Genomic DNA, 22,720 nt, shown 5'->3' on the forward strand with positions numbered 1-22,720 from the left:
CCACGACAAAACCGAGAAGAGACTGGGGAAAATTATTCCATGGCGGCGACATCATCTTCACCTTGATGTCGCCGTTCGGAAAGAAGGGTCTCCATGTCGTCAAGCCGGTGGGATTTGTTAGGAAAACATGTTTCTACACTTATTAAACTATTAAAATAAACATTTACCCTAACGTATACATGTTAACTTCCTCTATATAGTGGAACATAGTATGCCTACTTTCAACTTATCGGTAGTAGAAATGTGTGATTTAGAAATACATATAGTGCACTTTTATAGCTGTTGAATGTTATATTAGTATTTACATGTAGGTTTAAGAGGTATTTTTGTTTGATTTTTATACTGGGCTATGTGGATAATTTGGATGCAAACTTTGTTTTTTTGCATGATAGAGGTGGGTAATTTATATACAAAATTAAGTGTTATTTTAAATTATCTTTCATAATAACATAAGTGTGTAGTTTAAACAAAATTTATGGTTTTTTAATTTATATATCATAATGCCATAGGTGGGTAATTTAGGTCTAAATTTAGGGGTTACTTTATTTTTTTCCATAATGTGAGAAGTGGATATTTTTTTATAAAATAAAATAGATCTCATTGCTATTATTGATAATAATAGTTAGAGTATATTGAATTAAAGGCTAAATGTCTCTGATTATTGTGATAGTTTTTATAATTTTTTATAAATAGAATGATGATTAGACCTATGCCAAATGGAACCGGCGATGATGCATGGATTGCGATATTCTACACGCCACATGGGTCGATCAATTCATCGAAGGTGGCACTGGCATCAATATGTTGCTGAATTCCGCAGTTTGCTATAGGGCCTTCTCCCTACAATTCAGTTGATACTTCCTCCGTCCCTAAATAACTGTCGTAGTTAATGTGTGTGCCACAAGTTTAACTTGGATTTGTAGAAAATACGTGCAACATTTGTATCTTAAATAAATTTATTAAAAAACTAGATTCAAAGATCTTTCCAACTATATTAATTATGTAACATAAATATTAATATTTTTAATATATATTTAGTTAAAATTATTTCTCATAAAACAAAAACGACAGACATTTACAGACAGACAGAGTAGAAGAAGGTCACATACTCACATGTTACATGTCAGTCCAAAAGACGCAGCTAAAATATGCTCCAAGGACGAGGGAGATCTCAATTCTCAAATTAAGGCATATTCTCTCGTGCAGGGGTGGAGTGGACATGTGCTCAGTGCTCTTGGCTTGGTCGTCGTCTTCGTCGAGGTAGAGTGATTAATGCAGCTTGTATCATTATAAAATTAGCGAGTGAATAATTGTTCAACTAACCTCCTGCTAATTTCCTAGTTATGGCCGTGGTTGCTCGCATGACATACCGTGCCCTATTTCAGTCATATAACCATTTCATATGCGTTTTCCCTGGTGTTCTCTTTTCGTAGAACGAGGCTTCTTCTTTTTTTTACCATTGACAAGAAATGGTCTAAAAAGGTTTTTTAAAAACTTGTTTCAAATGCAAATACTCCTGTTTAAGAAGAACTGTACTGGAACCAAACTACTTTTTTGTTGGATCCCATTTTTTCCTGTTTAATCCATGTCTTGCGGCGCCTAACTCCATTTTTTCCCTTTCACCTTCGGCTTCAAATAAGCAGCCGTCGAGCCCCCACCCGCCCGCAAGAGACAAGCACCCACGCGCCAGCGCAAGAACTCGGGAAAGGGTACTGTCGTAAAAGCCGCCCTTTTCCTTGTCTTGTTTACTCGGTTTCCTTGGTGCTCCCGGCGATCCCCTCATAAGTCCAACCACGCCGCTCTAGATCTCTCCGACGTGCTCTGCAATTGGGTTTCGCCGAGCTTCTTGGGAGTGCAGGTCCCAGAGAACCAGCGCTATAAGAGGGGGGGAACCAACTCCATCTCCCCCGTGGTGCCGCATTGAGTTCTCGAGGTGCGCTTCATTGAGGACTTGTTCATTTTTGTTGGTCATGTATGCCATTTTATTGTTCTGCCCTGATCTGGGAATAAAGGCCCGGAATGTTCTTATTAGAAGAGTTCATCAATCTTATGTTCTTTGTTCCATTATCTAAAAAATCAATCTTATGTTGGTTTCTTGGATTAGTTCTGATCCATGGCTAAATGGTCGAACTGAGTGATTATGCAGTCCGTTTCATCATAAAATTAGCGAGGGAATAATTGTTCGGTCTCTTCCCAGAACTCATTACAAGTAGAACCAGCTGCTAACTACTGATTTTCTTTTTCTTAGATTAGAATGGCTGGGGTTATCTCTCACCATGCGCTGGCATCTTCGCAATCCCACTGGTGCCCTGCGAAGAACTCTAGATTCGAAAAGAGGACGGGCAGTGTCCGCTTGGTTTATGTAAAGGGAAGCTGTGGTTCAAGCAGCCGAAAACTGGGTTTGGTGTGGGCCTCGAGCTCGCAGTCTTCTGTCATGGAGCCGATGCATCTACCATCGGATGGCAACAGTGGCCACACCCCAAAGAAATCAAGTAATTTTAACGACTTCTATTTGAACGAACTCGTATGGTGGTTACTTGTTTGTTTGTTCGATTGTTTTTGAGAAAATTGGCCATTTGCCACATTTAACTTTGGGCTTCGCAAATTTAGGGCATATAAATAAGTTCTGTTATTCTGTGATCTTTGTGTCGTTGCAGGTGAAAGCGCTCTTATATTGATTCGGCATGGTGAATCCCTGTGGAATGAGAAAAATCTGTTTACTGGCTGCGTTGATGTACCCCTGACACCAAAGGGTGTTGAGGAGGCCATTGAGGCGGGTAAAAGGATATGCAATATCCCAATCGATGTAATATATACTTCATCACTGATTCGTGCTCAGATGACCGCAATGCTTGCCATGATGCAGCATCGGCGCAAGAAGGTTTGTGCGTCTTCCTTTATCAAAAACGTTTTAGCAATTTCTTCTAGCATGTGTATCAAGTGCCCTGAGAAATCATGCTGATGATATATGTATCTACAGATCCCAGTTATCATGCATAATGAGAGTGAACAAGCTCACAGGTGGAGTCAGATATACAGTGAGGAGACAAGGAAACAGTCCATTCCAGTCATAACAGCTTGGCAATTGAATGAACGGATGTAATACTTTCTCCATATTCTTTGATTTGCTAATTATATAATTAATAATAGTTCTTTGACTGTGCTTCTCTCTTGAAATATCCCTTGACATTTCTAGGTATGGTGAGTTACAAGGCCTTAATAAGCAAGAAACTGCAGATCGATTTGGCAAAGAACAAGTTCATGAGTGGCGCCGCAGTTATGATATCCCTCCCCCAAATGGAGAAAGCCTAGAGATGTGTGCTGAGAGAGCTGTTGCTTATTTCAAAGACCAGGTATAGTTCGCAAGGCCATTTTACACTAATTGGAAGATACACTATTTACTTGGATTATTATTGGTCTTGCTACTGCTAACTGTTGTAGTATTGGTAGCTGTGCTAAAGATTATGTGTTGAATTGATGAATTCCTCCACTGTGCAATGCGACAGTGCATGTGCTTAGTTTTCTTTCCATTGTGCTAGTTCATGTCAAATTTATAGCCTGAATTTTTTATTTAATTTCCACTTTAAAAACAGTTTTTTTCTAGTTCAAACTGACCTATAGTCGTTTTTTCCCGTAATAGATTGTTCCACAACTTGTGGCTGGAAAACATGTGATGGTTGCTGCACATGGGAATTCACTTCGTTCAATTATAATGCATCTGGACAAATTAACTTCTCAAGAGGTAATTTACTGTCGTTTTTGTCTTTCCCTCAAAAAGGACTTGGCTAAACAGAACATGTAGCATTATGTCAAATTTGGGAGTGAGCCTTTCGTCCCTTCAGGTAATAAGCCTTGAGCTGTCTACTGGCATTCCCATGCTTTACATATTCAAGGAAGGAAAGTTTATTCGGCGTGGGAGCCCAGTAGGACCTTCGGAGGCCAGTGTTTATGCTTATACCAGGGTGAGGTTCTTTCCCCCATGTTTCTAACAAAGGACGATACTCCATTTTACGTACCTTTTTTTTTTGCGAAGACTCCATTTGACGAACCTGATCTGTCAGACCAAACAATTTGCTGAGCACATTACATTTCAAAACAGATTGACCAAGAAGATAACAGTTCTGCTGGTCAATATCTGGATGCTCACAAAGCTCATGTATTTGTGTTTTACATGATTCTAACCGTTGAAACAATTTAATGAACCTCAGAAAAATTTACTTAACCTTTGTGAAATGTAAAAAGGACACACATAAAATCTTCTTATTTTAATAAATTGGGTGTTTTTGATGGCAATAGGTTTTGTGCTCAAATTAATGTTTATAAAGTATATTGCTACTTTCACTTTCACAATGTTAAACCACTGTTTCAGGTGGTACTGTGGAAGCCATTATTGACTTAACATTTTTTAAGTGCATGCATATTCCTTTATCTGTGTTATGGGTAACACATACATATTATCTTTTCTTTAGTATTTTTTATGAGTTTCTTAAACTTGATTTCCTTTTTTGAAATTCTGCCATTTATTAATCTATGTGTGTTGTTCGCATTAAACTTGTTTGCAGACCTTGGCTAAATACAGACAGAAGCTTGATAGTATGGTTCAGTAAAAGGTCAGTGAATATTGAATACTCTAGTAAGTTTAGCTCCCATTTAATATTCCAACTGACGCTAACTTTATCATATGTTGTTACCTCATGACGTTTCAGATACTCCACTTGGATCATGACTCAGTATTTCTTTGTCGAGTATATCTGTTCTTTTTTGGAGAAATGGTTAAGCAAACTCTTGGCATGAGGATCGTTTATGACTGGGGCAAAATTCATCAATTGGGAGCTTCTTTTTGTAAACAAACATGTGCAATGGCTTTAGTATGGGGTAGAAGTAGCATCATATGCTGTATATTTAGTTGAATTTGTTGAGAGTGATATACATTTGTTTTTCCATTTTTTGTTTTCTCAAGCTTTCTAGTCCTGAGAGAGAAGCTAGACCTATTTAGGCCCCCTTTGGCACGGCTCATCTAAAACGGCTTCACCGGTGAAGCCAAAGCCGGTGAAGCCAGAAAAACTGGCTTTTTTCGGCTTCTAGTTCATTTTAACCTCGGCTTACAAAACGGCTTCACGCTACAGTGCCTCGATTTGCGCAAAATTGATGAAGCCAAAGCCGACATAAGCCGTACCAAAGAGGCCCTTAATCGTGTAGCTCTCTGTCCTATATATTTTAACTTTTTATTGAATAAAACTGTAAATGATTATATTTGAAGCTATGGAAAAGTACGATGGTTTTTTAGGGAAAAAATACGATGATTAGTTCCCTGATTTCTTTTAAAGGCCTTGATTTTTTTTATAGAGCTAACTAAAGGGCCTTGCCGATCTACAGCCTACAGGGAACAAAAAAAGGCCTAATTAGCAGGTGATTTTTTCAGGGCCCAAACCAAACAAGACTTACATGGCTGAATCAGCCCACTCAGCCCGGACTCTTCTAGGTCCTTCTCCTCTTCTTCTTCTTCTTTTTTGAAACTGATTCTTCTAGATCCTATAAACACGCACCCGCTGCCGGACGATTTCGCGGAGCCACAGCCGTCCATCCGGGATTATTTACATATTTACCATCATTATGACGTGAGTGATATAAAAAGTACCATGTCAGTGACTCATGTGTCAGTGACACAGTGTAAGATGTCATCCGTAATAATGGTAAATATGTAAATGCCCCATCCATCCGTAGCCGACGCCGCCTCCACAACCATAGCTGCCTAATCTCCGCTGTCGATCCAACCATAGCTGACCATGGAGACGAGGAGTCCATCGATCCCATATCGCCGCAAGCAACTCCCGCCGGCAGGGATTGCTTCTCGGAGCCGACCACCTCTGCAGGTGGTCGGGCATGCCTCCACGACGTCGATCTGGTGGACTGGAGGGGCTCGACCTCAACTCCCAGGCCACTGAGCTCCCCCAAATGAACTCGTTCCAGGGCCTGCTTCAGTCCTCACCGGTCAGAGGCACTGGACCTTCTCGATCTTCGGCACCGCCGCTGCCGCAGGTCAGCGGCGGACCTATGATTTTAGCACAGGATACATAAAAAAAATTCTTATATACTCCGTAATTCAGTAAAATTATTTTCAATTCGGTAAAACCACATACATTAATGAAATGATAAGCATTAAAATTACAATATAAAAGTTCAAAAGAAACACAAATAATTTAAAATACAGCCATAAAAAGAACTTATAATACTGACTTATTTACCCGCCGCTTTCTGAATGCCACCGATAAAAACAATATCAATACCTATAATAACTCATACGATATATTATCTTTTAATACTAACGTCGGGCGAACTGCATACCAATCTCTAATCACTGCTCCGTGATGCACAACTAATGTTGGAGTGCCGCTTTTGTAAATAGGACATGACATTATACGGTATTCATTCCATTTCATAGCATATCTCACAGGACACAACAAGTTAGGATGAAAAAAATGCAAAATAAAGGATGGAATATATTATCATACTTATAATATCTCGAGTAGATAAAAAATTATAAAAACAAAGACTCATCCGAGGTCTCATGAGACACACCAAGAGGAGATAAAAAAATAGAAAAACATATAGAAATAGGAAAACAACATGACATGATAGGTTTCACGGGACACAACATGATTGATAGGATAAAAATAGGAAAACTATATAAATAAATATATCATTATATTATCTATATAGGTAATTTTTAAAGGGATATAAAAATGGAAAATCAAAACATAAAAATGCTGCTCCGAGGATTGAACTCGCGACCTTGAACATGGAAGGTAACAGACCTACCACTGGGCTAAGAAGACATAGTCAAAAAATTAATTGCAAGTTTATGTACCTAATGGTGAATAATCAGTGTTAAGTACAAGGCTGGCCCCACAAGGTATGCCATGGCCCACCTGGCATACCCCCGTGGGTCCACCCCTGGCAGTGGTGGGACGCCTCGGGCCACGGTCATCCCAACTGGGGCTGGTAGCAGTGGTGAAACTCCTCTGTTTCCTGCCACCGGCCTGGAGGATGAGGACGAAGGGTTTGGTCTTGGGTATTCGGTAAGAAAATTTTCTTCATCGTTTGCTTACTATTGTGATTGTATTGTCTCAATGGTAGTAGGGTTGTTAGGTTGATGGTTAGTGATGATTATTCGGGGTTGGAAGATATTTTGATTGATCCCATTGCCACTATCAATTGTTGGATTGAGCATGATTGAGTTGTGTTCATGTGAGAAAGATCGTCAGTTCATCACAAGTCAGATTAGTGTGCATGTGAGATTGTTTATGATCATGAGGTGCATGGTTCATGGAAATTAGTGTATGAAACAGCCACACAAGTAGGCTAGACAATAATTGCTCCTGATCAACTGATTGATGCTTGTGGAATGTGTTAATTCAAGTAGGTTGTGTTAATTCTCATGTCAGATATTCAAGTAGGCTGTGACGACTGACAACGTTGTTTCTGAATTTGCTAAGATGAGGGCATTCCGTTAGGCAGTCGACTAGTAGTAATCTGAAGAGGGGTAGTACTTCTAATACAGCTCTAGCCCAAGGAAGAAATCAAAGAGTCCAATGGTCAAGATATGAATGGCCTTTTAGAGAGAATGTAGTCCAACAATGTATAGTCCAAATGGTGATGGTTGGGGAATTGAGGGTAGAGTCCATCAAGAAAACGATGCATTTGGCTGTAGAAAGTGGGGCAGCAGATTGCAACATTGAGCATGTCATGGCTAGTCAACTCTTTTTTTTGAAAGCCAAAAACCGCAAAATCTTCTTCACCTTTGCCACCAATGAAGGAAGTCTAAGTTGGTTAAAGAGGTGGTACTTCCATGCAAGGAACATGTACTCCTAGAGTTATTAGTCATGAACTTGTTTGTTGGTTAGAGTACTGGCCTAGTACATTTCATATAAAGAATGGTAATATTGTCTTGTGCCTTAATTTTTTCTTGCTGATGTTGCATGGTAAAAGAATGGAAACTTGGATGTGTATGGTTTGTCCTCTACTTGCTGACTATTACTGTGTTGGATAGTTCATCATGATCCAAACAGGGCCATAGTAGTCTGTTCCATAATTCATATATTTCCGAAAGACTGCCTACATTAAGGATATACTAGTAGACATGCACGTGCGACATGCACGTGCTATATGAAAATTTTTGATACACAATGAATATGAATCGACTCTATTCATAAACGTATATCCATATATTGTTTGAAACATATATCAATATAAAAATTATGGCAGATTTGTCACCCTACCAATAAAACAATCATTCAAAATAGAGCAATAACAATAAAAACTTTACTAAATGATGCTCAAGGTAATACAATTAAATAACTTGAGGTTGGCCTCAACGATATCCTTCATCTTGGCAGATAATTTACTTCTATTGGCCTTTGTAGTTAACCACGATCATCAGCTTTTCCCCAGGGCCAACCACGACCTTGAACAACTATAGCTTCATATCACTCTACACGGACGGTTCAGATAACCTCCAACTGATCAACCACTTTGTGCCAGCATCAAGGTGAGCAACATTAGTCACAACATTAGTCAGTAAGGGCATCAAATGAGAGGGGAAAAACACAATATGGTAATTGGTTAGTTCCAAGCATTTAACTTTGAGAACTCAATGGTAGGTAAATTTTCGAACCCGCAGTCCAGAATTAGAACCCCAACAAAGATGACAATGACAATTTCTAAAGAACACCATTGTATAGTTCAAAAATGTAATTGCACACCGAACAACCCATCTAAGCAGACCTGGAGTAGCTACACCAGAGGCAACAATCATAACTACTGATTGCAAATCTGATAAAAAAAACTTAATAGAGTTAATATGTGAGATCAACTTTCACATATTAAAGTAGCCCATATTGGGCTTAGCTTCTTTATACCTGACATAAAACGAATCCACAGAAAAAAATCATAGTTCAATCTCATAGAGGATAAATCCTTCTTGACTATCAATTAACATGTCATGAGAAGTTCGAAGCTTGAGGTGTAATGTATTGCAGTTTAGTTAAATTATTTGGTGATTATCCATATATAACATCATAGAACGTTGTGTTACATAGAAATAAGGATGTGCCAATAGAATTACAAATAATAGATTTTTAAAAATAAATTGATCATAGTACAAATGTGTCCTTCTCTCAATGCGTTTGTGGAAAAAGGTCTATGTAAGCCTATATAAAGCATAAAAACACTATAAACAGAAACCTAAATGATTTTATAATTTACCATTTGCATGTGCAATAATCCAATTTCGTTATCAATGTAGTAAAGGATTGACTCTAATGATTAATGCAAATCTGATATCTAAGTTGCAATCAGGATACATTGTTTTTAAAAAAAAATAACAAACAGCAATAAGCTCAATTATTGTTGTTGACAATTTCTAAAGGACACCATTGTATATAGTTCAAAAATGTAACTGCACACCGAGCAACCCATCTAAGCAGATCTGAAGTAGCTACACCAGAGGCAACAATCATAACTACTGATTGCAAATCTGATCGAAAAAACTTAATGGAGTTAATATGTGAGATCAACTTTCACATATTAAAGTAGCCCATATTGGGATCAGCTTCTTTATGCCTGAAATAAAACAAATCCACAGAAAAAAAATCATAGTTCAATCTCACAGAGGATAAATCCTTCTTGACTATCAATTAACATGTAATGAGAAGTTCAAAGCTTGAGGTGTAATGTATTGCACTTTAGTTAAATTATTTGGTGATTATCCATATATGAGATGCATGAGATGTGCGATACGACTTTGGCAGAGCTGCACAGGAGAAGAGAGATGTGAGTTTGGAAGGTCAAGTAGTGCCTAAGAAGGATACATTTCGGTATCTGAGATCGATGCTACAGAGGGATGGAGATATTGATGCAGACGTTAGTCATAGAATCAAAGCAGGGTGGATCAAGTGGCAACAAACTTCTAGCATTCTCTGTGACAAGAGGGTACCACAAAAGTTAAAAGGCAAGTTTTATAGAATGACGATTAGACCGGCTATGTTGTATGGAGCAGAATGTCGGCTTACAAAGATTCGACATGTTCAACAACTGAGTGTTGCAGACATACGTATGTTGCGATGGATTTGTGGTCACACAAGAATGGACCGAGTTCGGAAAGATGATATACGTGGTCGCCTAGGGGTAGCACCAATTGAAGAAAAGCTTGTCCAACATCGGTTGAGGTGGTTTGACCATGTCCAAAGGAGACCCCCAGAGGCACCAGTGCATTGTGGAGTCCTAAGCCAAGCTAATAATATGAGGAGAGTTAGAGAAAGACCGAAATTGACATAGGAGAGGCAATAAAAATATATTTGAAAGTTTGGGATATACCTAAAGATCTATGTTTGAATAGGAGTGCTTAGAAAGCAGCTATTGAAGTGCCTGAACCGTGACTTAGGGCTCTTGGTGGGTTTCAACTCTAGCCTACCCCAACTTGCTTGGGAGTGAAAGGTTATGTTGTTGTTGTCGTTGTTATGGTGATTATCCATATATAACGTCATAGAACGTTGTGTTACATAGAAATAAGAATGTGCCAACAGGATTACAAATAATAGTTTTTTAAAAATAAACCGATTATAGTACAAATCTGTCCTCCCAATGTGCTTGTGGAAACAGGTCTGTGTAAGCCTATATAAAGCATAAAAACACTATAGAACAAGCATAAATAAATCAAACAGAAACATAAATGATTTTATAATTTACCATTTGCATGTACAATAATCCAATTTCTTTATCAATGTAGTAAAGGATTGACTCTGATGATTAATGCAAATCTGATATCTAAGTTGCAATCAGGATACATTGTTTAAAAAAAATAACAAACAGCAATAAGCTAAATTATTGTTGTTCATCGGAAATGAACTTTAGTGCATCAAGGGAGTAAAGTAATTGTCTGTCACTCTCAGGTAGATTGGAGTTTTAGCAAAATTTCTCCACTAAAATAACACATGTTACAGGCTTCCGGTGCATTATATGTTGTCTAGGTGAAAATTTTAGGTTCATATAAGTTTTATTTTATAGAATAATAATACTTTGAATATCCTACTGCATATCATAGGTCTATAGTTTGATAGAATAGAAATTGAAAGTGCTCACAAACATGCCTCTTACCTCCACAACAGAAGTCTTGAACTCCAGACCTAATGTAGAGATAGTAGGATCTTTGTACCACGAATATGGAACTTCTCTACACAGATCTACCAATTTTTACATCACTCTACAATCTGCATCCATGAAGCTAGTTTCAGAGGATTGGTGAAAACAACATTAGTTGACCTGGACAGTGACGGCACTGAGCATTTACTGAGATATAATTCATTAGCATATTTTTTTCAGACTAAGCCTTAAATCTAGTAAGCACCACCTGTAGTTATATGTACCTATGGGGATTAAACACCAACTATGTGATAAAAAGTACAGCAACAAGATAATTAGCCGAAGGTGAGAGGACACTCAAACCAAACTGTCAATACATAAAGAAGCTAAAAGGCCTGTTACTTATGTACTATTTTTTCCATCTTGCCTCAGCATCTACAGAAAAAATAAAACAGAAGAGAGAAATGAGAAGGGGTTTCTTTGTATTTGACCTGAGCACAAAGAAACCAATCGAATTTCACTACATCAGCTGTGGCCAGGGTTCCCATTTAAACTAACTGAATTGCAATGTCGCAGGCCGGCTTTCCCTCAACCGGGTTGACTGTAAGTTCTGTAACTTCAGAAACCATTGATTTTCTTAGGTCTCATAGCCTTCACAAGCATCCGTATCTGTGACTGTGAGGCCTTGTATGCATGCAGCAATGATCCATGCAAACGAATTTAAGTAGATTCGCCACAAACTGGCGCCAAATTAGATTGAGGCAGGAATAATCGAGGAGATTAAAAGAATTGGAGGGGAGGTGAAAGGTTCTAATGGCTAGAAGGGGGTGAATAGCCTACTAAAAATATATAGCAACACTAAACCAAGAGGTTAGATAATTATGATGGCGAAGCGAATTTTGCGCCAGCACTACACTTGTGTTGCAAGCCAACTGCCCAATTCTAATCTTGAAGATCTCTAGTATATCACACAAGGGCTATGTCACTAATTTAAACCTAGGTGATCAAGCTCGCAAGAGAACTACAACTAAAGAGCTACACTAGCTACAACTATCACAAGCACTACACAAGGTAAATACACAAAGTAATGCAAGAGAGTGGTAGAGAAGATATACCGCCGTGGCAAGTGATCAATCAATGAATACCAATGAATACCAAAGAATACCACCGCTAATAGGCATCACACGTCTAACCAGCAACCGGGTGCCGCACAACCAACACAAGATGAGGATCCACAAGCCATGCGCAATCCACTAGAGTTGCTTTTGATGCTCCACCGGGGAAGGCATAAGAACCCCTCACAATCACAATGATCGGAGCCGGAGGCAATCATATTCCTCCGCTCGACGATCCTCCAATTACCAGGCCATCTAGGCGTCGGCAAACACCAAGAGTAACAAGATCTCCACCAGCCCAAATCTCCCAACTAATGCCACAAGATGCTAGAACACTATGCAATGCACTAGAGGCTCTCCAATCTCACTCAAGATGATGAAATCAAGTGTGCAAGTGAGTGGAGTGGTGTGCTCAGCTCCCAAAGGGTGTACATAGGTGTGGAAAGTGCCAAGAGAGTGGCCAAGGCCGGCCACCACCTCTATTTATTAGCCTACAAACAAATAGAACCGTTACCCTTTAGAGCAGCTTTCTGCGAGGGCACGGGACATGGCGGAGCCGTTGGGGCACCGGACAGGGTGGCGGTGTCACTGGACATGGCACGGCGGTGCCACTCCGGGCCTGCCCCCATTTTCCCTCCTCTCTAGAAAATTAGGGCGGTGCACCGCCATGGGCTGGCGGTGACCACGGCGGTGCCCAACTCCAGTTTTCCCACTCTCTATTGAAATATGACGGTGCCACCAAATAGGGTGGCGGTGCCCACGGCGGTGCACCGTCGTGCCTAGGGTGGTGCACACCGTCACTTGCGGTGCCATCCCTCACTTACTCGCTCTCGGTCGAGGTCAGGTGGGCACCACCCTAGGGGTGGCGGTGCCACAGGACACACGATGGCGGTGCCCCTCTAGGGCAACACTAACTCCTCCCTCTCGGCCTCTTCTAGCCGGTCACCACCCTAGGGGTGGTGGTGCACCGGACACATGGGTGACGGTGCCCACAGAGGCAGCACATCATCCCCTTCTTCACCACCTTTGATTCCTTTGCAAATGTGCCAACACCAAAAGTGTTTCTCCATCACGTGCAAGTGTGTTAGCATTTTCACAATCATTTTCCAAAAGTTATTCACTTCTCACTGATTGTGCACTAGGCCTAAAATGCATATGCAAGTTTTCCAACACCTAGTGGCACTAGATGATCGAGTTGTCCGATAAGAGCTCCCCTCTTAATAGTACGACCATCTATCTAAATATGATCACACTCTCTAAGTGTCTTGATCACCAAAACAAAATGGCCCTATAGATATCACCTTTGCCTTGAACCCATTTTGTTTTTCTCTTTCTTCTTTTCCAAAGTCTGGAGCTTGATCATCATCACATGTCCACACCATCACCATGATCTTCATTTCATGCGGCCATCTCCACCCATGAGTGCCACTTAGCTCCTTCACTTGGGTTGAACCAACCTATCTCAAATTCACACTTAGAGCACAGGGTTAGTCCAAATAGGTTTCATCAATTATCCAAAACCAAACTAGGGCTTTCAATCTCCCCTTTTTGGTAATTGATGACAACCTCTACAAAGATATAAAATAAATTCAAATTTGATTCCATGTTGCTTGCCCAAGCATTTTTTTTGCCATGTGTAAAGGGTTATGGACACGTTTCATGAACCCATATTGGTAGCATTTGCTCCCCCTACGTATGTGCTAAGAGTTTGGATAGAAAGCTTGCACATATGCATAGATTGGAGTTGTGGAAGAGTAATGTCTACCAAATGATGCTAAGGTGTAAGAGATGGACCTTTGAAGTATGATACCAATCGGAGTGCACCAATAATACCATCCTTAGCACTATCGTTAGTTAGATACCACTTGTTAAGACAAAGAGCTAGATACCTCGTGAGATCAACAATATATGCAAGGCTCTAGTATCACTTGAAAAACTTGAAAGTAAGCAAGGCATATCTAACTATCATCCTATGCATGCTAGTTTTTCATTTCATGAAACAATTTTATAACTAGCATACACCACACAAACATGGAATTTTAAATTTAAAACTTGTGCCATGCAAGCAAGCATATGTAAATGCACATACAAATGCATCAAAAAAGTTCATGAGCTTGCTCCCTCTACTTGTGTGCTCAAATTTTAATTTATCCCCTTACTTTCATATTTCTCCCCCTATATCAAAGTTTTTTTCTTTTGTCATCTTTTCCTTATCTTTGTGCAATACTTCTTCCCCTTTGTCATCAATGACCACAAAGGTTCAATTTTAGATAGGTTAAGATTATCAAAGTCAATCAATGGGGTGAGGATCATTTTCCCAAAATTGGTTTAATCTAGAACACTTGCCAAAGATATTTAACTCGGTTTGATCTAAGGACAAGCTTCTTCACACCTCATTTCAATGGTTATCTTGACCATGTTGAGTTAAACACTTATAGTTCGTTTTCTAGATCAAACACTAGGATTACAAGCCCACAAACATGTCATATGCTACCACTAGATCAAGTCAAGCATAGAAGCAATAGTGATACCATATAAGCATCAAATTGACTTGATTTTTATGAATGAGCCTATAAATCATGAGGAATGACTAGATGCACTAAACAAGTCCTTAGCAAAGGATGTATGCATGCCAATCAACTTTTACCTTGAGTTGCTTGAAGGAGAGGCATGTCATATTTGTGGGGGTGCATCAACAAATATTTGAGAAATCCAATATATTCAACTCATTCCTTAGCTTGCAAAACCTTTTCTCATCAAGTGGCTTGGTGAATATGTTGATAAGTTGATCTTTGATGCCCACACTCTCAATACAAATATCCCCTTTTTGTTGATGATGTCTTATAAAATGATGGTGGACATCAATGTGCTTTGTTCTTGCATGTTGAACCGGATTATTGGTTAGCTTGATTGCACTTTCATTGTCACATAGCAATGACACTTTCTTGAACTTGATTACAAAGTCATTCAAGGTGGTCTTCATTCAAAGAATTTGTGCACAACAACTACCAGCGGATATGTATTCAGCTTCGGTGGTTGAAAGTGTAACACTATTTTGCTTCTTTGATAACCAAGAAACAAGTGACCTTCCCAATAGTTGACATATGCCTGATGTGCTCTTTCTTTCTACTTTGCATCCCGCATAATTGGAGTCCGAATATCCAACTAACTCAAACTTTGCTCCTTTGGGATACCACAAACCAACATTTTATGTATGCTTCAAGTACCTCAATATTCTCTTTGTTGCCTTCAAATAACTTTCTCTTGGTGAGGCTTGGAATCTTGCACACATACATACACTAAACCTAACATCCGCCCTTGATGTGGTTACATATAGTAGGCTTTCAATCATAGAGCGATACAACTTTTGATCCACCAGTTTCCACTTGCATCACTATCAAAATTACCATTTGTTCCCATAGGTGTACTAATTGACTTGGCATCAACCATTCCAAACTTCTTTAGCATGTATTTGATGTACTTGCCTTGACTCACAAATGTACCATTCTTCAATTGCTTGACTTGAAGACCAAGAAAGTAACTCAACTCTCCAATCATGGACATCTCAAACTCATTAGCCATGATCTTCCCAAACTATTCACAAAAGTCTTGATTGGTTGATCCAAAGATAATGTCATCAACATAGATTTGCAGCATAAACAAGTCCTTGCCAATCTTCTTGGTGAAAATAGTAGTGTCAACCTTTCCCATAATGAACCCTTTAGAGAGGAGAAAGTCCCTCAATCTCTCATACCATGCTCTAGGTGCTTGCTTCAAACCATACAATACTTTCTTCAACTTGTACACATGGTTGGGCTTCTTGTCATTTTCAAAATCAGAAGGTTGCTCAATATATACTTCTTCATTGATGTAGCCATTGAGAAATGCACTATTGACATCCATTTGATAAAGCTTGATGTTGTGGGCACAAGCATAGGCTAACAAGATCCTAATTGCTTCCAACCTTGCAACCAGGGCATATATTTCACCAAAGTCAAGACCTTCAACTTGAGTGTAACCTTGAGCTACCAATCTTGCTTTGTTTCTTACTACTATCCCATCTTGATCTTGCTTGTTTCTAAAGACCCATTTGGCTCCAATCACATTGTGGTTCTTTGGTCTCTCAACCAATTCTCATACTTGATTTCTTGTGAAGTTATTCAACTCTTCATGCATAGCATTTACCCAATCAACATCCTTTAATGCTTCTTCTATCTTTTTTGGTTCAATCAATGATATAGATGAGAAATGCTCATAAAATGAAGTCAATCTTGATCTTGTTTGTACACCTCTAAAAATATCTCCAATGATATAATCCAATGGATGATCTCTTGCAATATTTGTTGGTTGGAGAATTAGAACTTGATTGCTTGCACTTGCTTGCTCATTTGATTGATTTGCTTGAGATGATAAACTAGCCACTTGATTTTCCATATTGTCATGAGAGCCACTAGTACTTGCTTGATTAGTGTCATCTTGCACATTTGAGTTAGAGAGCACTTGCACTTGATTATCTTCTTCATCTATCACTTGTCTAGGCCTCAAGTCACCAACATCTATGTTCTTCATGGCATTTAAAAGTTGAATGCCTCTAACATCATCTAGATTTTCATTCTAATCTTGGGAACCCTTGGTGTCATTAAATTCAACATCATGTACTTCCTCAAGAGTACCACTTGCCAAATTCTAAACTCTATGCTTTGCTAGTGGTTGAGTATCCAAGAAAGAATCATTCATCACATTTCTTGTCAAACTTGTTCAATATAGTGCCTTTCTTTAATATGTAGCATTTACAACCAAAAACCCAAAAATATGCATTGTTGAGCTTTCTACCATTCAAGAGCTCATAAGGTGTCTTCTCTTTCAAAGGGTGACAATAGAGTCGGTTGCTACAATAGCAAGCCGTGTTGATTGCTTTGGCCCAAAAGGATTGACTCACATTGTACTCACTAAGCATAGACCTTGCCATGTCAATAAGTGTTCTATTCTTTCTATCAATAAGGCCATTTGATTATAGAGTGTACTTGGCTGAGAATTGATGTCTAATTCTAAATTCATCACACAACTCATCAATTCTAGTGTTCTTGAATTCACTACTATTGTCACTTCTAACTCTCTTGATGGTTGTTTCTAACTCATTGTGAATGCCCTTGACAAATGATTTGAAAGTTGCAAACACATCATTCTTGTGTACTAGAAAGAATGCCCAAGTGTATCTAGTATAATCATTCACTATCACAAAGCCATATTTGTTTCCACTGATGCTAGTGTATTCTGTTGGCCCAAACAAGTCTATGTGCAATAACTCAAATGCCTTACTAGTGCTCATCATGCTTTTCTTAGGATGGGTGTTTCCATCTTGTTTTCCAGCTTGACAAGAGCTACATAGCTTATCCTTCTCAAATACCACATCTTTCAAGCCTCTAACTAGATCATGCTTAATCAATCTATTCAATTGTTTCATTCCAACATGACCAAGCCTTCTATGCCATAACCAACCCATACTAAATTTAGTAAACAAGCATGTTGATAATTGACCTTCACTAGCATTGAAATCAACCAAGTATAGATTCTCATATCTAAAGCCTTTGAAGATCAAATTAGAGCAATCTACACTTATGATCTCTACATCATCTACTCCAAATATGCACTTAAATCTAAGATCACATAATTGAGCCACGAATAGCAAATTAAAGTTCAAGCTCTCTACTAGCAACACATTGGATATGCTCAAGTCATTGGATATTGCAATCTTACCAAGTCCTTTGACCTTGCCTTTGCCATTGTCACCAAATGTGATACTATCAAACCTATTGCTAGCATTGGTGTTGATTGAGTTGAACATTCTTGCATCATCGGTCATGTGTTGAGTGCACCCACTATCAAGAACCCAATGCCTTCCTCTGACTTTGTAATTAACCTACAAAAGAAGATCAATTTCTTTTAGGTATCCAAACTTACTTGGGTCCTTGAACGTTAGTGACCAAGCTTTTTGGCACCCAAATGGCTTTCTTCTTTGAGCCCACAATTGGTGTACCAACAAACTTAGCCTTCACTCCATTTACACCCTTGGTAAGCAAATAGCAAGAATCAAACTTAATTGAAGATACATTTGGTTGCTTATTCTTGTTCTTGCAATATTGCTCTATATATCCAACTTGCTTGCATCTATTGCAAAACTGACCATTGTTCTTCACAAAACTAGTCTTGTGAGGAGCAAAGGCCACCTTACCTTTCTTGGGGGTACAGCCCAATCCCTCTTTGTTCAGAGAAAATCTTTGGCTACCCAAGCACTTTAGCAAGCGGGCCTCACCACCATAGGCATTGCCTAAGGCGCGAGTGAGCTCATTTACCTCCTTGAGGGTCTCATTCTCAACCATTAGTGAGGCATCACAAGTGAAACCATCACTCATAGGTGAACTAGTAGTGCTAGATGAGCTATAAGAAGGGTTAGCGGGAGCAACAATAATAGGCTTATAGAAAGATTCATCAATTATGTCACATGTTAAGCCTACTTCACATGTTACAACATGCTCCTTCTCATTTTGCTCATCAAGTAGAGAGGAATGAGCTTTTTCAAGCTTTTTATGAGCCTTACCAAGCTCCTCATGGTCTTCCTTTAGACTCTCATGAGATGCATTGAGCTCATCAAAGGCTTTTCTAAGGGCTTTTAGTTCCTTAGTTAAGACTTTGCATTCCCTTCTTTTAATGTCAAAATGTTCTTTAGCATCTTGTAACATGTCAAATAGTTCATCTTTAGTTGGTTCATCATCATCATCACTTTCACTTTCACTTTCACATTCATCATCACATCCATCATCATGAGTTTGTACCTTACAGGCTGTTGGTAAATATTAAAGCACACAGAATTATCCACAAGCGAACGGATATTATACCGATGTAGCACTTCACCGGGAGTACCCAATTTTATATCAAACTCGAGGAAACATCTATGAGAATAACTAAATCTAATTTAACCCAACTTCACAATTAAGGCTAGATAATAGGAGCGTAGAGGAGATCACAAAGGTTTTCTAGTTCTAACTTCGGTAAGCTTTGTCTTCTATTGTTCAATTCTAGGAAAAATTACTAAAGAAAACACAGGCAGAGTATGTTTTCTATAGCAAAAAGGTTCTGCTAGGCCTACAAACGGGAGGTGGACTACAAAGGCTTCAACGAGGCTATAAGAGTCACCCTCGCGAGCTACCTCCAATCCGGAATATAGGGTACATCCATGAGTAACCGAGTCTAAGCACCACGCTTACACTACGAATACTACTTTAACCCAGGAGCTACAAGGATTAAAGTACACAAAAGAGAGTCACAAACCTAAAGAACAATATAAACAAGATGCTTACTTAAATTAGAAGTTGATTACCAAAGAAATTTTAGAAGCAAACTCAAGAAGAACATAATTCCGATAGGGTACAAGCCGTAGAGTGAGCACTGATAGGCCGGGACTCCTCCAAAACTCTTCCCTCTCACTCTAACTCTCTATCTATAAGACTAGATCCTATTGAGGACTAATCTTCTCTTGATTGTTAGCTCTGATCCTGGTGGACATATGAATTAGGGTTTTTGGCCTTAGGCTGTCAAGATCAAATGCATGGACGGATGCCCTAGAGAGGGGGGTACAGGTAGGTATATATAGGGCCCTTCAAGCATCCTAGACCCTTGGATCAAACCGACTTAAAAACATAGCGTAGATGCAAACCCTAAGGCGGTGGAGAACCGACGTAGCGAGGACTGACTGACATGTGGGGCCCATAGGCCGGCCACCCTGATAGTTAGGCCGGCTGGCCCCATATGACAGTGACATAGGCCCTGCTTTGGTGGAATACCCTCTGGAGTCTTCTAGAATCTTCCCACATAGGTACCATCGTCGATAAGCTTGATTTCCTTTGATGAATAGGTCCTCCTTGGCGGTTTCCTGATTAAACCCTGCTAAAAACACAAATTCACCAAAACTTATGAAAAATGTCAGTTTAAACCCCTAAGTCTATGTTGGTAATCTATTTTAGTCATTTATGCAAGGTATATTGATGATTTGTGACTAAGATTAACTACTGTTAATAAACTCCCCCACACTTAGGCTTTTACTCGTCCTCGATAAAAGGATGGATTACTTAAGACATAACATTGGGACAACATATCAACATAAAACTATTCCCAATCATGCATGCACTGCAGGATTCAAAGTGTCTACCATGAAACTTTAGGTAGTTGAAGAATGGAACAACTTGAAACAGATCACCTTTTTCCTTGAGTTAAGTCAATTGGAGAAACATTTTAAGATTTTTGAAAACAAAACAAAGTTTACCTTCTCCTCTTGTGGCACTCTCAAATCACTCAGTATATATAGTATTTTTGGATCCTTACCAAGGCATTGTTGACTTTGCCTTCTTTCTACCTACTTCTAAAAAGCTTATGTGGAGTTCAGGTAGGGATGAATATGAGAGCATACTTGCATTGCATATATTGTAAAGCCAAAACAAGGATCCAAGGAGAAAAATATCATACTCTTAGATCAAGATGTGCATGTGTGTGGATATGTATATGGTGGCTATCCTAATTCTATTATGCTCCTTGAAACATATTTCTCTTGTTTGAAACTTGAAAATAGTTTGCAAGAAAACATGGGCTATCTTATTTATCTCTCTCTTTCTTTTCTCTTTTTTAGGTGGGTATCTGAGTACCCATTGTTTTAGATATCTCAAAAACTTGTCCATTTTTTTCAATACTTTCCTTTTTCTTTTTTATGAATAACTTTTGCATAGCCCATGCCTCTTTTCTGCAATTGAAACTTCTCAAGAGAGATATTCACAAGAGCTTGGAGCATTTATCCTAACAAACATATTTTTGTGTCTATTCCCAATGTAGGAGTAGCACATTTTTGGGTGGATGGAAAATATGTTGCTGCGTACTCTAGTGTAGGAGCAACAGATATATGTGGAGTGTACGTGATCTTGATCTTGAGAGCATGATAAATTTCTCAACAAGGGTCACAAGGTTTGACCAAACTCAATACAATGACAAGTAATATATGCAGAAGGTTTTCCTAGTCTATCATATTTGGCTCTGGTGGGATATTGCTTACCACAAAGGAGAGGTGTAGCTATTCATTTCATCTTTTTGAAATAAAATTATCCAATTAACGAGACATCAAGAATCAAGTTCTCATTATTCTACTATACCTCATTCCACAACAACTTAAGTAACATGGGGTCCCTAATAATAAGTTCCCAACAATAGCAAGACTTTTAGGAAAAGTGTTATGTGAGTCTATCCTTTAGTCATGACTGAAATAATCTTTCCTTAGGTTTTAAGTTGTTTTATTAAAGGATTTTCAATTCGGTTCGAAATAGAAAGTATGACATGTGAAAATAGAACATATGGGCCACAAACCTGACCGTGGACAAAGGGCGAGGCGAGGGGCCACTATGGTGGGCCAACCGACCCATAGGGGAGACCGGGTGGCCTACTTCAGAGCCCGTTTGGGTCCATCTTTGGTCGACATGATTCTTGGTCCATTACTTCCTGAATTTCATTATTTTTACTATCGAATTCCATTCTGTTGTCACGGTGTGCTTTCCCCCACACTTGTTTCCTATTTATCTTTATGCACAACATGTGGAGACAAACATATATCCAAAAAGAAATAGAGAGCATGTAATAATAACAAGATTCCATTAATATCATAGGGCACTTTATTACACAATCCAATCTAAACACAAATTTTTAACTAGATAGCACAAACTTCAACCACTCTAACAATCTGAGATAAACGACCTAAACACTGACCTAACTGTGCCCTATTGATTCATAACCTAATTCTTAACTCTCATACTTTTGTTTATTGATGACATAGAGACTTAAGATAGAGAGCTCATATTATAGGTTCTTGCGATAAACATGCTCCTTATCTATCCTAAACTGCAGAGCGTGGACATAATCGGTGAGGGTTTTGATCTTGTCATGCAACATGGCAATAGTTGTCTATTGATGCTTCTCGTCCTTCTCTGGGATAGAGGGTGGTGCCCTCTTCTTCTTCTCTTTCGATGGAGCAACCTTCACTTGTTCCGGTGCAGCGCAAACTCCATCTATGCTCAAGCGAGGGGTGACCGACTTGTACTTCACGCAAGTAACATCTCCAAAGTTGTTGGTCTTGACTCCGGTCAGCGTCTCATTCACTCTTGGAGGAAGGAGGTTGATCTCCTTTGGGACCTTGATCATCGGTGGCGCATCGGGTTGATGTGGCTTGTCTTTGAGAAGTAGACGCGATGGTGGTGGAGCAAGGACTGGACAACAGATGGCATGGGCAAAGTAAGATTGGTTGGAGAGAATAGGAGCTACTTCTCAAGGCAGGATGATGCTTAGCGATATAGGTTCGTCAAGTCCATAGGGAACAATATCTTTTCCGGCCATTGGAGCTAGGAAGGTGGAGAGCTTTGGTGCTGCTAGAGATG

At 39.2% G+C, this 22,720-nt stretch overlaps 1 protein-coding gene across 2 annotated transcripts; it reads left to right on the forward strand.

Annotated features, from left to right (window-relative positions):
• The first annotated feature begins 1,691 nt into the window (after positions 1–1,691).
• LOC136529402 (2,3-bisphosphoglycerate-dependent phosphoglycerate mutase 1-like) lies at positions 1,692–5,028 on the forward strand. 2 transcript variants are annotated; one of them, XM_066522473.1, is made up of 9 exons: positions 1,692–1,933; positions 2,249–2,492; positions 2,658–2,881; positions 2,981–3,099; positions 3,197–3,353; positions 3,641–3,742; positions 3,843–3,962; positions 4,563–4,610; positions 4,707–5,028. In XM_066522473.1, exons 2-8 carry the CDS (start codon positions 2,255–2,257, stop codon positions 4,605–4,607), a joined length of 1,005 nt encoding a protein of 334 aa, XP_066378570.1. In that variant the 5' UTR covers positions 1,692–1,933; positions 2,249–2,254; the 3' UTR covers positions 4,608–4,610; positions 4,707–5,028. The 2 variants fall into 2 exon arrangements, with proteins under 2 accessions (XP_066378570.1, XP_066378571.1); XM_066522474.1 differs by having other exon boundaries at positions 2,254–2,492.
• The last annotated feature ends 17,692 nt before the right edge of the window (positions 5,029–22,720 follow it).

Source organism: Miscanthus floridulus, chromosome 19 (genome assembly GCF_019320115.1).
Source record: "Miscanthus floridulus cultivar M001 chromosome 19, ASM1932011v1, whole genome shotgun sequence".
Taxonomy (NCBI): domain Eukaryota; kingdom Viridiplantae; phylum Streptophyta; class Magnoliopsida; order Poales; family Poaceae; genus Miscanthus; species Miscanthus floridulus.